Raw genomic sequence first — 15,218 nt, forward strand, 5'->3', positions numbered from 1 at the left:
TTTGGTCTGTAGTGCATTGTGTTTGGTCTGTAGTGCATTGTGTTTGGTCTGCAGTGTATTGTGTTTGGTCTGCAGTGCATTGTGTTTGGTCTGTAGTGTACTGTGTTTGTCTGTAGTGCATTGTGTTTGGTCTGCAGTGCATTGTGTTTGGTCTGCAGTGCATTGCGCTTGGTCTGTAGTGTATCGTGTTTGGTCTGCAGTGTACTGTGTTTGGTCTGCGGTGTACTGTGTTTGGTCTGCGGTGTACTGTGTTTGGTCTGCAGTGTACTGTGTTTGGTGTGCAGTGTACTGTGTTTGGTCTGCGGTGTACTGTGTTTGGTCTGTAGTGTGCTGTGTTTTGTCTGTAGTCTGCCGTGTTTGGTCTGAGGTGTACCGTGTTTGGTCTGCGGTGTACTGTGTTTGGTCTGCAGTGTGCTGTGTTTTGTCTGTAGTCTGCCGTGTTTGGTCTGAGGTGTACCGTGTTTGGTCTGCGGTGTACTGTGTTTGGTCTGCGGTGTACTGTGTTGGTCTGTAGTGTACCGTGTTTGGTCTGTAGTGCATTGTGTTTGGTCTATAGTGTGCTGTGTTTTGTCTAGTCTGCCGTGTTTGGTCTGTAGTGTACTGTGTTTGGTCTGCGGTGTACCATGTTTGGTCTGCGGTGTACCATGTTTGGTCTGCAGTGCATTGTGTTTGGTCTGCAGTGTACTGTGTTTGGTCTGCGGTGTACCATGTTTGGTCTGCAGTGCGTTGTGTTTGGTCTGCAGTGCATTGTGTTTGGTCTATAGTGTGCTGTGTTTTGTCTGTAGTCTGCCGTGTTTGGTCTGTAGTGTACTGTGTTTGGTCTGTAGTGTACCATGTTTGGTCTGCGGTGTACCATGTTTGGTCTGCAGTGCATTGTGTTTGGTCTGCAGTGTACTGTGTTTGGTCTGCGGTGTACCATGTTTGGTCTGCAGTGCGTTGTGTTTGGTCTGCAGTGCATTGTGTTTGGTCTGTAGTGCATTGTGTTTGGTCTGCAGTGCATTGTGTTTGGTCTGCGGTGTACCGTGTTTGGTCTGTGGTGTACCGTGTTTGGTCTGTGGTGTACCGTGTTTGATCTGTGGTGTACCGTGTTTAGTCTGTGGTGCATTGTCTTTGGTCTGTAGTGCATTGTCTTTGGTCTGCGGTGTACCATGTTTGGTCTGCGGTGTACCATGTTTGGTCTGCAGTGCATTGTGTTTGGTCTGCAGTGTACTGTGTTTGGTCTGCGGTGTACCATGTTTGGTCTGCAGTGCGTTGTGTTTGGTCTGCAGTGCATTGTGTTTGGTCTGTAGTGCATTGTGTTTGGTCTGTAGTGCATTGTGTTTGGTCTGCAGTGCATTGTGTTTGGTCTGCGGTGTACCGTGTTTGGTCTGTGGTGTACCGTGTTTGGTCTGTGGTGTACCGTGTTTGATCTGTGGTGTACCGTGTTTAGTCTGTGGTGCATTGTCTTTGGTCTGTAGTGCATTGTCTTTGGTCTGTAGTGCATTGTGTTTGGTCTGCAGTGCATTGTGTTTGGTCTGCAGTGCATTGTGTTTGGTCTGTAGTGCATTGTGTTTAGTCTGTAGTTCATTGTGTTTGGTCTGTAGTGCATTGTGTTTGGTCTGTAGTGCATTGTGTTTGGTCTGTAGTGCATTGTGTTTAGTCTGTAGTGCATTGTGTTTGGTCTGTAGTGCATTGTGTTTGGTCTGTAGTACATTGTGTTTGGTCTGTAGTGCATTGTGTTTGGTCTGTAGTGCATTGTGTTTGGTCTGCAGTGCATTGTGTTTGGTCTGCAGTGCATTGTGTTTGGTCTGTAGTGCATTGTGTTTAGTCTGCAGTGCATTGTGTTTGGTCTGTAGTGCATTGTGTTTGGTCTGTAGTGCATTGTGTTTAGTCTGTAGTGCATTGTGTTTAGTCTGTAGTGCATTGTGTTTGGTCTGTAGTGCATTGTGTTTGGTCTGTAGTGTACCGTGTTTAGTCTGTAGTGCATTGTGTTTGGTCTGCAGTGCATTGTCTTTGGTCTGTAGTGCATTGTGTTTGGTCTGTAGTGCATTGTGTTTGGTCTGCAGTGTATTGTGTTTGGTCTGCAGTGCATTGTGTTTGGTCTGTAGTGTACTGTGTTTGTCTGTAGTGCATTGTGTTTGATCTGCAGTGTACTGTGTTTGGTCTGTAGTGTGCTGTCTTTGGTCTGCAGTGCATTGTGTTTGGTCTGTAGTGTACTGTGTTTGGTCTGCAGTGCATTGTCTTTGGTCTGTAGTGCATTGTGTTTGGTCTGTAGTGCATTGTGTTTGGTCTGCAGTGCATTGTGTTTGGTCTGTAGTGTACTGTGTTTGTCTGTAGTGCCTTGTGTTTGATCTGCAGTGTACTGTGTTTGGTCTGTAGTGTGCTGTCTTTGGTCTGCAGTGCATTGTGTTTGATCTGCAGTGTGCTGTCTTTGGTCTGCAGTGTACTGTGTTTGGTTTGTAGTGTTTGGTCTGTAGTGCATTGTGTTTGGTCTGTAGTGCATTGTGTTTGGTCTGTAGTGTGCTGTCTTTGGTCTGTAGTGCATTGTGTTTGATCTGCAGTGTACTGTGTTTGATCTGCAGTGTACTGTGTTTGGTCTGTAGTGTACTGTGTTTGTCTGTAGTGCATTGTGTTTGATCTGCAGTGTACTGTGTTTGGTCTGCAGTGTACTGTCTTTGGTCTGTAGTGCATTGTGTTTGATCTGCAGTGTACTGTGTTTGGTCTGTAGTGTACTGTGTTTGTCTGTAGTGCATTGTGTACGGTCTGCAGTGTACTGTGTTTGGTCTGTAGTGTGCTGTCTTTGGTCTGTAGTGTATTGTGTTTGATCTGCAGTGTACTGTGTTTGGTCTGTAGTGCATTGTGTTTGATCTGCAGTGTACTGTGTTTGGTCTATAGTGTGCTGTCTTTGGTCTGTAGTGCGTTGTGTTTGATCTGCAGTGTACTGTGTTTGGTCTGTAGTGTACTGTGTTTGTCTGTAGTGCATTGTGTACGGTCTGCGGTGTACTGTGTTTGGTCTGTAGTGTGCTGTCTTTGGTCTGTAGTGCATTGTGTTTGATCTGCAGTGTACTGTGTTTGGTCTGTAGTGTACTGTGTTTGTCTGTAGTGCATTGTGTTTGATCTGTAGTGTACTGTGTTTGTCTGTAGTGCATTGTGTTTGGTCTGTAGTGTACTGTGTTTGGTCTGTAGTGCATTGTGTTTGTCTGTAGTGCATTGTGTTTGTCTGTAGTGCATTGTGTTTGTCTGTAGTGCATTGTGTTTGTCTGTAGTGCATTGTGTTTGGTCTGTAGTGCATTGTGTTTGGTCTGTAGTGTACTGTGTTTGGTCTGTAGTGCATTGTGTTTGTCTGTAGTGCATTGTGTTTGTCTGTAGTGCATTGTGTTTGTCTGTAGTGCATTGTGTTTGGTCTGTAGTGCATTGTGTACGGTCTGCAGTGTACTGTGTTTGGTCTGTAGTGTGCTGTCTTTGGTCTGTAGTGCATTGTGTTTGATCTGCAGTGTACTGTGTTTGGTCTGTAGTGTGCTGTCTTTGGTCTGTAGTGCATTGTGTTTGATCTGCAGTGTACTGTGTTTGGTCTGTAGTGTGCTGTCTTTGGTCTGTAGTGCATTGTGTTTGATCTGCAGTGTACTGTGTTTGGTCTGTAGTGTACTGTGTTTGGTCTGTAGTGCATTGTGTACGGTCTGCAGTGATAGTGGACGTGAGGACATGAGTCCAGTCTGGTTCAGAATATATTTGATCCTTTAAATCCCTCAACTCAGGAGCATTTCACAATATCAACATACTGTACATACTTACTGTACATACTTACTGTACATACTCTAAGGATTCTAACTCCCAGCCTTTATCACTGTGAATGACTGTGTGTCTGTGTCAACACCTGTTACCCCGTGAAGCTGTTGGTGTGTGTGAGTGTGTGTCACACGTGTGCAGGATTGAGAGGCCTAGCTGGCTGGCTGCTCCAGTGGCCAACTGAACTGAACTGCCATTGAGTTGATGTATCCGTGATGGGGCAGAGCCTCTTGTCTGCACTAATCCCTGAAAAACACAAGTGTGTGTGTGTGTGTGTGTGTGTGTGTCTGTCTGTGTGAATGATGTGGAGGCCTGGCGTCTTGCGAGGAGCGGGTAGGTGTGTGTGTGTTTATGTGTGTGTGGAGGCAGCTGTCTGTGAGGTCACTGTCAGGCATGGAATGCAGTACAGTGTAAAACGCGCAAAGTGTTCTTACTCAGGGCCTTGCATGAAAAGCCAGCAGAGCCACACTGGAAACAGCAGCAATCCAGCAGCAGCCATCAGTGCAAAGTCACACAGCCATCCTCACAGCCAGCCTCACAGCCAGCCTCACAGCCATCCTCACAGCCATCCTCACAGCCATCCTCACAGCCAGCCTCACAGCCAGCCTCACAGCCATCCTCACAGCCAGTCTCACAGCCAGCCTCACAGCCAGTCTCACAGCCAGCCTCACAGCCAGCCTCACAGCCAGCCTCAAAGCCAGCCTCACAGCCAGCCTCACAGCCAGCCTCACAGCCAGCCTCACAGCCTTACTATTACAGCTGTATGGCCCCATGTCCTTATGGCCTCAGTTAGCACTGCCCCAGAGCCCAGTCTGCCCCAGAGCCCAGCCTGCCCCAGAGCCCAGTCTGCCCCAGAGCCCAGCCTGCCCCAGAGCCCAGCCTGCCCCAGAGCCCAGTCTGCCCCAGAGCCCAGCCTGCCCCAGAGCCCAGCCTGCCCCAGAGCCCAGCCTAACAGAGATTTCAATGTTCACCACAAAAAGACACTGAATCTTATCAAAACATACACAATATAAATATACGTACAGTATGTCCCTCACTTAACCCTTGCTTTTCACATGTGGTTAGTTTGGTCGCAGATTCTCCCATTAAATCTCCTTTCAATAATCACAATCTGAACCCTATAAAATAACGGCACACTGTCTGCTTCCTAACCCTGTTTTTAGTGCTACATTGATATTGATTAGTGCATTGTTGAGTTTAGAGCTGGCAAGAAAGACATTTCACTGTACTTGTGCACATGGCATTAAAACTTGAAACTGAAAATTGTTTTAATCTCTCAAATTGCATATTTGGCAGTTGTATTTTTTGCTGTCTTTGTCAGCTTTTTATTTCCCAGTGAAGACACTATTTATTTCACTCCCTTCCTCCTTGTCCATGCCCTGACGGAGGCACTCGTTACTTTGGGACTTTTATGCCAGATTGACTTGTGTTGCTGCTCATATAGTGATTTTGCCTTCTCATCCGAAACACACTTCTGTTATGATGGGGTTTGCTGGGCTGGATTGAAAGGCTTGGTCCTGTGAACATAAATACTAGTATGGCAGCTGGTAAGCTAGGCAATACTTTCTGACTCATCTCAGTCTGTCCTTTCCTCAAGCCCCCTCCCTCCCTCCCTCCCTCCCTCCCTCCCCTCCCCTCCCCTCCCCTCCCCTCCCTCCCTCCCTCCCTCCCTCCCTACCCTCCCTCCCTCCCTCCCTCTCCTCTCCTCCCTACCCTACCCTCCCTCCCTCCCTCCCTCCCTCTCCTCCCTCCCTCCCCTCCCCTCCCCTCCCTCCCTCCCTCCCTCCCTACCCTCCCTCCCCTCCCTCCCTCCCTCTCCTCTCCTCTCCTCTCCTCCCTACCCTACCCTACCCTCCCTCCCCTCCCCTCCCCTCCCTCCCTCCCTCCCTCCCTCCCTCCCTCCCCTCCCTCCCTCCAGAGACCTGTGAAATGCCAGTAGAGGAGTGTGAGGTGAATATGATTTGAACTATTATTTCCTTGTCTGTAGGCCTTGGAGATGAATTGTAAATAGAAGTTCCATGTTGTTGAGGTTTCTGAAATAATCGGTTCTGATCTGCCATAGGACCTCCTTTAGGAGAGGGCCAAGGCTGTTTCCCTGTACTTCTATGTGCCTCAAGTCAATATTTCCAGTAGACTGTATGTGTCTGTGTTTGACAGTAGTAACATACAGGTATGCAGCCTAATTGTTTATTCTGTAAGCTTGGGAGTGCATACACTCTATGCGTGTGCATACATAAGTGTTTGTTTGCGTATCTGCCAAACATTGATAGACAGCAAAGGATGGAGTCTTTCCTCTCCTATGTGAGGTGTTGCCTGGGGCTTGCCTCCCGCACCCAGACTCTGATATGACCTCCATGTTAAAGATGCAGTGTGTATACATTTGCTTAAGTATGAGGCCCCAGTTTTGTGGCCGGTGCTGTAATTGATATGCCACAAGCAATAAATCAGTGTTGGCGCTGTGGCTCAGGGGCCGCTATCTGAGGAGGCAGGTTGAGCCCAGCCCAGCTGTCCGTCCGTCCGTCTACAACACAACCTGCCTCAGCCTCCCTCTGCTTCCCTCTGCTCCGCTCTGCTTCCCTCTGCTTCCCTCTGCTTCCCTCTGCTCCGCTCTGCTTCCCTCTGCTCCGCTCTCTGCAGCCAATTGATTCATTTCTCCTGCCTGGCATTTCCTCCGCCATGCACGGCCCTGTGACTTCTGGTGCATTACTGACTGACTGGCTAATAGCAGCCATCACCAACATCCTCTCTCTCTCAGGGAAGGAAAAGCTGTTGTTTTGCCACGAAGACTAACGACCACTCCATCGCTATCCTGATTTCTCCTTATCCATCTCGCTCCCGCTCAACTTCTCTCTCTTCTCTAATCCTTTCTTCCATCTCGGTCACTCTTTCCTTTTAACATCTTCAGAGCGTCTGATTCAGTCTCCTCAGGACATTAAACAGCTGCTTGGTCCTCCCGGTTCAGTCAAAGCACCGTCGTATGTTGATTCAGGGACAACGTTTCTTTTTTCATTCAAGTGTTAGAATGTTGGGATGGTTATGCACCTTGTAGATGGACCTGTGATCTATACTATCGTTTTGATATCTCGCCCTTGAAACGTCACCATTTTAAAAGTGGCTGTGTAATCACTGATCTGTGATTATAATGTGTAGGCATTCACGCTTGTGTGTGTGTGTGTGTGAGACTATGTAATCTGAAGCGTTTTACATCAGTAAGTGGGGCAGTGCGTGGTGAATGACCGAGTTGAGACCATGGTCGGTTCTGTGCCTCAGACACCAACTGCAGCCATGACACAATGTGTCCGTTGTCTTGATGGGCTGGAGAACAGTGGCTTCATACAGCAGGTCATGATGGCTGACTGGGACTGGGAGATGAAAGCAGTCATTGACTTTCTGTCTGTCTGGGCCTGGAGAGAGAGTGTGTGTGTGTGTGTGTGTGTGTGTGTGTGTGTGTGTGTGTGTGTGTGTGTGCGTGTGTGTGTGTGTGTGTGTGTGTGTGTGTGTGTGCGTGTGTGTGAGAGAGAACAACCTCTGGGTCTGTAATCTTTTATTTCTCCTTCTGGTCCTTTTATAGTCTCAGCTTCATCTACTACTCACGGTTGTACAGTATAACATGTAAACCTGCCCCCTCTATGTTCAGGCCATATGGACAATATTAGAAATTGTTTGAGTATAAGGTCATGATACATTTGACCTACTGTAAGTCATTGTGGATGGTGAAAGGGTGAACTGTCCTATCCCAGTACACAGTAGTGGATGTACTTGTAGCTGCATCTTGCAGCGCTGTGCCTGGCCCTCTGCAGTGCTGCAGGTGATGGTGAGGATCCCTGCAATGTGTGTAAAATATATATGAGGACGCACCATGGTCTGTCAGCCTAATGCTTTATGTTGAGTTAGTCAGACTCTGTCTGGCAGCCAGACACGCTCATCAAATGTTGTATAGGATTCCCCCTAAGGCCCTATTGTAATTGATGAATGTTTATGTATTCTGACTTCTTTTTGCCCTCTCCGCTCTGTGTGGCAGGCAGAGCTTTTAAACCCCAGTTCAGTCGATAGGGAGAGAGCGTTCCCTGATCCTGTCTCCTAATGTGTGTTTTTCCTTCCCTTTGCAGGGCTGGCGTCCGAGGCGCTGGGGTTGATGTTGTAGACGACAGAGCAGAGACACAGAGCCCAGAGGACGCCAGGCCAGCACTACTCCACCGTCCCTTCCTTCCTTCAGCCTGGTGTAGGACAGCCACAGCTTCAGTAGAGGAAAACACACCCAGGAACCTCTCCTCACCTAGCAGAGCCCAACATGACCTCCCACCCCACCCCACCCCTCGGAGGCCCTCTCCTTCCCTTCCTCCTCCTGCTGTCGGGGGTGTTCGCCACCACCCCCAGCGACCTCAGGTCCTTCTCCCCTCCAGAGGGGGGGCTCACGCACCTGGTGGTCCACAACAAGACAGGTGAGGTGTATCTGGGAGCCGTCAACTGGATCTTCAAGCTGTCCAGCAATCTGACCAAGCTGCGCAGCCACGTTACAGGCCCTGTGGTGGACAACGAGAAGTGTTATCCCCCTCCTGGGGTCCAGTCCTGCCCCCACGAGCTGACCCAGATCAGCAACGTCAACAAGCTACTGCTGCTGGACTACGGTCAGAACCGCCTGATCGCCTGCGGCAGCACCTCCCAGGGAATCTGCCAGTTCCTCAGGCTGGATGATCTGTTCAAGCTGGGCGAGCCGCACCACCGTAAGGAGCACTACCTGTCCAGCGTGGCCGAGGCTGGCACCATGTCTGGGGTGGTCATTGGTGGAGATGCGGCCGGGAGCGGAGGGGAGGCCGGCAAGCTGTTTGTGGGCACGCCCATCGACGGCAAGTCGGAGTACTTCCCCACGCTCTCCAGCCGCAAGCTGATGGACAACGAGGAGAATGCCGACATGTTCAGCTTCGTCTACCAGGATGAGTTTGTCTCCTCGCAGCTCAAGATCCCCTCGGACACGCTCTCCAAGTTCCCCGCCTTCGACATCTACTACATCTACGGCTTCAGCAGCGAGCAGTTTGTCTACTATCTGACCCTGCAGCTGGATACCCAGCTCACCTCGCCCGACGCCAGCGGGGAGCAGTTCTTCACCTCTAAGATCGTCCGTCTCTGCGTGGACGACCCCAAGTTCTACTCCTATGTGGAGTTCCCAATCGGCTGCACCAAAGATGGGGTGGAGTACCGCCTGGTGCAGGATGCCTACCTCAGCCGTCCCGGGACCAAGCTGGCGCGCTCGCTGGGCATCTCAGAGCAGGAGGAGGTGCTGTTCACGGTGTTCGCCCAGGGCCAGAAGAACCGGGCCAAGCCCCCCAAGGAGTCAGCCCTCTGCCTGTTCACCCTGCGCCGCATCAAGGAGAAGATCAAGGAGCGCATCCAGTCCTGCTACAGAGGAGAGGGGAAACTGTCACTTCCCTGGCTGCTCAACAAAGAACTAGCCTGCATCAACTCAGTATGTTTTCCTTTCAGTGTGTGAATGAATGATAGTTGTGATGTTGATTTTGGTAAAGCACCTCTTTCTGAGTGAAGTTTCAGTTTTTAGCTTCATGAATCCAGAATGTGTGTGAGAGAGGGGTCTGTCCCTGGAGACTGGAGCATACAGTATGTGCTGCAGGCAGGGAGGTAGAGGGTAGAGGGTAGAGAGAGCAGACACTAGCCCTCCTCAGAGCTGCTGTCTGTGGGGGTCTACCCATCCCAGCTAGATCTCAATTAGACACACTCACTGACTCACACATCCACAACATTCTGTTGTTAGAACTCTTGTTGTGACTCAATCAACTGAGTCACAGCGGAAGCAGCTAACCTCATAGGCTTTTTCAGATCGCAGACGTATCTGTGGAGATGTCTCGTTCTTTTTTTCCTCTCCCTCAGAGGGAGTGTCAATCTGCCCTCTCCCTCCTCTCCCAGCATCCCTCTCTATTCTCTCTCTCTCCTCCTGTCTCTTTATGGATGTGGCGACAGCCCTCTTCCCGGGCCACCCTGGCTGCTGTTGCTACATCATTAGGCCGGTGTGGGGGATTTGCGGACCGTCACTCTGTTTGCTGGGAGTCTCCCTTCTCCTCCGGCTCTAATTGATTTATATAGTCCTGAGGTTGTCGTCTGTCGCCTGGTGTGTCACCCCTGTCCTCACGGGACTCCTTGCCTGGAGGCTGCAGACTGGGGTCGGAGCCGAGGCTGGGGTCGGAGCAGAGGCTGGGGTCGGTGCCGGGGATAGGGCGGAGGGAAGGCCTGCACAGGGAGGGAGATTGTGAGCGTGCATTTCTGATGCTCTGATAATCACCTAGGCTAGGCTGGCAGGCAGGCTTCCTCTCCTGCCCTCACAGGCTCACAGGCCAGGGGAAACACACAGGACTCCCTTGGCTTGGCTGGGCTTTGTAGTGGTCAGTCTGCCATTTCTCATGTTATGCAATCCCGATAGTCTCCCTAATATGTTTTCCTCTGCTAGGGACAGGCTAGCCATGCACAAGGACAGTCATAGACCTCCAGTCACTGGAATGACGTGACATGGAGAGAGAAAGGGATGGCTATTGCATTATAGATGTAAGGGTAAATGATTGTTGGGAGATATGTTCTCCTTTAAAGCAACGTTTAACAGTGCCTTGAAGCAGCTCTCATCTCACTGCGCCCAGCTCTCTGTCGTGGACGTGGGTGGGGTAGTCGCTCTCTCTCTGTATCTCTCTCGCTCTATCCCTCCTCTTGCGCTCTCTCCCTTCCCTTCTCCCTCTCTCTCTCTCTCTTCCCTTCTCCCTCTCTCTCTCTCTCTCTTTCTCTCTCTCTCTTCCCTCTCTTCTCTCTTCCCTCTCTCTCTCTCCTCTCCTCTCTCTCCTCTCTCTCTCCTCTCTCTCTCTCTCCCTCTCCTCTCTCTTCCCCCTCTCTCTCAACCTCTCTCTCTCTCTTTCTCTCTCTCCCTCTCTCTCTCTCTCCTCTCTCTCTCTCTCTCTCTCTCTCTCTCTCTCTCTCCTCTCTCTCTCTCTCTCTCTCTCTCTCTCTCTCTCTCTCTCCTCTCTCTCCCCCCTCTCTCTCAACCTCTCTTTCTCTCCCCCCCTCTCTCTCAACCTCTCAACCTCTCTCTCTCCTCTCTCTCTCTCCTCTCTTTCTTTCTCTCTCTCCTCTCTCTCTCTCTCCTCTCTCTCTCTCTCTCTCTCTCCTCTCTCTCCTCTCTCTCCCCCCTCTCTCTCAACCTCTCTTTCTCTCCCCCCCTCTCTCTCTCCTCTCTTTCTCTCCCCCCCCTCTCTCTATCTCGCCCACCCCCCCTCCCTCCATCAGATCCAGGCTGAGAAGGAGGATTAGTCTACCACAGCCGTGGAGAGGAGAAGAGAGCGGAGTAGTGGGGGCGTCTTCTCTCTGTGCTGGATGCTTGGCAGACAGTGAGCAGCCAGTGAGCAGCCAGCTCTCTAGCTTGTATTAATGGTAATAACCGTGGCTATTCTAATGGCAGGCTGGGGGCAACCTGCTGAGGTAATGACAGCAGCATGTCTGACTGGTGCAGATGAAAAGATTACGCTCCCTCCTTCTGCTCTCTCCGATGAAAGTCCTCCATCAACACACTGCCAACATCCAGCTCATGCATTATTCACCTGGGCTGCGTCTGAAATGCCACCCTATTCCCTATGTAGTGCATAAGTAGTGGTCAAATGGAGTGCCGGTAGGGCATGTAGGACATGCCAAACATTTGGGTCTCAGCCATGTCCTCACCTTCTGTTATTGAATTGTGCTTGATAACAATCCCCCCAATCAGAAACCCCTCTGCCTCACCCCAACATACAAACAATTAATGTCACTTTCTCTCCGAAACCACAATGACTTAAAGCACACACACAACCGACACCGCGCTGAAATATCTATTTGGAACAGATGCAACAGAAATAGAGACAGGGACAGATGGAGAGAGAGACAGGGACAGATGGAGAGAGAGACAGGGACAGATGGAGAGAGAGACACAGGGACAGATGGAGAGAGAGACAGGGACAGATGGAGAGAGAGACAGGGACAGATGGAGAGAGAGACAGGGACAGATGGAGAGAGAGACAGGGACAGATGGAGAGAGAGACAGGGACAGATGGAGAGAGAGAGACAGGGACAGATGGAGAGAGAGACACAGGGACAGATGGAGAGAGAGACAGGGACAGATGGAGAGAGAGACACAGGGACAGATGGAGAGAGAGACACAGGGACAGATGGAGAGAGAGAGACAGGGACAGATGGAGAGAGAGACAGGGACAGATGGAGAGAGAGAGGAGGAGAGAGAGACAGGGACAGATGGAGAGAGAGACAGGGACAGATGGAGAGAGAGACAGGCACAGATGGAGAGAGAGAGACAGGGACAGATGGAGAGAGAGAGAGACAGGGACAAATGGAGAGAGAGACAGGGACAGATGGAGAGAGAGACAGGGGCAGATGGAGAGAGAGATGAGAAGAGAGAGACAGGGACAGATGTACAGGCATTGACAGGCAGGCCAGACAGACAGACAGACAGACAGACAGACAGACAGACAGACAGACAGACAGACAGACAGACAGACAGACAGACAGACAGACAGAATAAGGCTAGGCATGCAGCACACATGATGTCTCTCTTCTGCTCACCATGACTGAGTCACTATATGAGACTATGCATGATATGTAAATGAGATACACTACATGATTGTCCTTTATTACCATCTGCTCTGGTGCTTGTGATCGATCAAGGGCATGTCATGGGGATATAACGCTGATTTTACAGAGGCCTCATGTTTCATAGAGCCAGACAGCCGCTCCAGTTCGTTAGCACGACCTTGGACTCTATTACTGTATTGATGATCAGGGCTCTGAGATGATTTTACACACAGACATTTACACCCATAATGAAGTTCTTGACCACCACGTTAACTATCTGTCATGGATTCTGACAGGTTTTGTCGCTTCCAGTTGGAACACAGAGTCATAATGGAGTCAGCTGAGAGGTTGCTGCCTGCTTGTCATGTGCTGTTATGAGAGCCTTAATAATGTCACTACTAATGGCAGCTCCATACAGGCATTATGGCCGTATCAATTCCAAAATGGCCCCAAGTGGCCTGCTGATGATTTGAATAGCTCACTCCTCCTCCTCCTTTCCAGTGATTGGCCAGTCCGTTGTAGTGTAATGCAATGCTGGAAGTTTGAAAGTTACGGGTCACCTTCCGTGCCAGCTGCGGGCTCATTTCCAAAGCCATGTAATGTGCCCATAAAAACAACAGGTTTAGCATTCCTAATGAGCCTTTCAGCATGTCCTCAAAATACAGGAAAAGAGCAAAATAGCAACAGCAGAACAAAATGGCCACCACCAGTAAAGCCTGTGTTCTTTGGAGGTGTGTAGAGCAGAGGCACGTCTTGGGCTGTGAAGGAGAAGCATTGCGATGCATAGCAGCATTCCCCTGCTCTGTGTGTATAAACAAGACTGTGTTTATTGTCTGGGCCAGGGAGAACATTTGAAGAAAAATGGCCTCCAATAACCAACAGCGAGGGGATGAGAAAAAAACCCAGCCTTAGATCCTCATACTGAGTGCATAATTGTGTTTATTAATATGTATCAACGTTGATGACTTTGGTGGGGGGTTGCAGGGCGGATGACATGTTATTGTCTTTGGGGGTGACACTGTCTTATGGTTCAAAGACTTTCCTCTGTGCCAAAGCTTCCCTATTGTTTTCAGCTCTATTGTCTCCCTCTAAACCTCATTATGGCTGGTATTTCTCTGGTACATACATCCCACATGAATGGATACTGTTAGAACGTTTCAAGGCCCTATGCTCACTGGTTATATGTTTTTAGCTCAAGCCCTCCTGTCTTTGGAATGCCAGTCAACCATAAACCCCAGCCCATTGCCAGGGTTAGGCAGCAGTACCATGGCATCCAAGGACAGGTCAACCATGAGGGTGTCTTGGGAAGTCGTCTCCCTCCCTTCCAGGCCATCCGATTATACAGACACATGGATGGACCAGGCCATCCGATTATACAGACACATGGATGGACCAGGCCATCCGATTATACAGACACATGGATGGACCAGGCCATCCGATTATACAGACACATGGATGGACCAGGCCATCCGATTATATAGACACATGGATGGACCAGGCCATCCGATTATACAGACACATGGATGGACCAGGCCATCCGATTATACAGACACATGGATGGACCAGGCCATCCGATTATACAGACACATGGATGGACCAGGCCATCCGATTATACAGACACATGGATGGACCAGGCCATCCGATTATACAGACACATGGATGGACCAGGCCATCCGATTATACAGACACATGGATGGACCAGGCCATCCGATTATACAGACACATGGATGGACCAGGCCATCTGATTATACAGACACATGGATGGACCAGGCCATCCGATTATACAGACACATGGATGGACCAGGCCATCCGATTATACAGACACATGGATGGACCAGGCCATCCGATTATACAGACACATGGATGGACCAGGCCATCCGATTATACAGACACATGGATGGACCAGGCCATCCGATTATACAGACACATGGATGGACCAGGCCATCCGATTATACAGACACATGGATGGACCAGGCCATCGGGAGAGGATGAAGCTGTATTCTAAGACACATTGCTCCTCTGCTGATTATACAGACACACGGCTGCTGTACTAACTGGGAGAGATGAGAGCGCTAGCATCACTCATCCCAGTAAAGATTCTCTTACCCTGTTATTCAAATGAAGCTGCTGGCAGTGCTAGATGTGTGTGCATTGAGAAGAGACCGTGTGCAATCTATCCCACAACGAGATGCAATATCAAATCAATAACTCAGATAGTTAACTGGGTCGTAGGAAAAATGACCTCCCCCTCTCAACCTTTCACCGTCTGCAAAGTGTGTGTAGGTTGCAAATCTCCTAACGAGCCCAGGCTTTTTGTGCTCCGGATCTAATTGTGAGTGTAATTATTTATTGATGTGTGTTTGTGTGTGTGTGGTGTGTGTGTGTAGAGAGTGTGGGTGAGTAGGGGGCTGTTATCACTTCGAGCTATGGAGCTATTTACCAGCCGTGATGGTGAGTACAGCTGTATTTGTTGTTTCCTGTGGCGCTGTGCGATGAGATGGATCCAGAAAGCATTAGTCTACTTCATATTCAGCTGCAGCAGAGAGTGGAGACGCCAGGCAATAGGCCTGAGAGGACTATTCCCTGGGACACGGCTGGGAATATACAGTCCACTAGCATCACAATCTCAGCCTCTCTCCCCATTCTTCCTCCTTCCCACAAAACGAAACCAGTGGCGATGCTTTGGATTTAAACGGCTGGCGTTTATGTAATGTTGGTTTGTCTGGAGTGGATGGAGCATGCTGAAGAGCTTGCGTGGATGGAGCATGCTGAAGAGCTTGAGTGGATGGAGCATGCTGAAGAGCTTGAGTGGATGGAGCATGCTGAAGAGCTGGAGTGGATGGAGC

General features: G+C 49.9%; 1 protein-coding gene across 1 annotated transcript in view; it reads left to right on the forward strand.

Annotated features, from left to right (window-relative positions):
• The window catches only part of LOC115165842 (plexin-A1-like), a 74,122-nt gene that overhangs the window by 40,373 nt on the left and 18,531 nt on the right, over positions 1-15,218 (forward strand). Inside the window, exon 2 of the mRNA XM_029719270.1 lies at positions 7,875-9,229. Within this exon, the coding sequence (XP_029575130.1) occupies positions 8,057-9,229 (1,173 nt within the window). The 5' untranslated portion in view covers positions 7,875-8,056. The remainder of the gene's footprint in view (positions 1-7,874; positions 9,230-15,218) is intronic.

The sequence above is a fragment of the Salmo trutta genome, chromosome 28 (assembly GCF_901001165.1).
Source record: "Salmo trutta chromosome 28, fSalTru1.1, whole genome shotgun sequence".
In the NCBI taxonomy this organism is placed as follows: Eukaryota; Metazoa; Chordata; class Actinopteri; order Salmoniformes; family Salmonidae; genus Salmo; species Salmo trutta.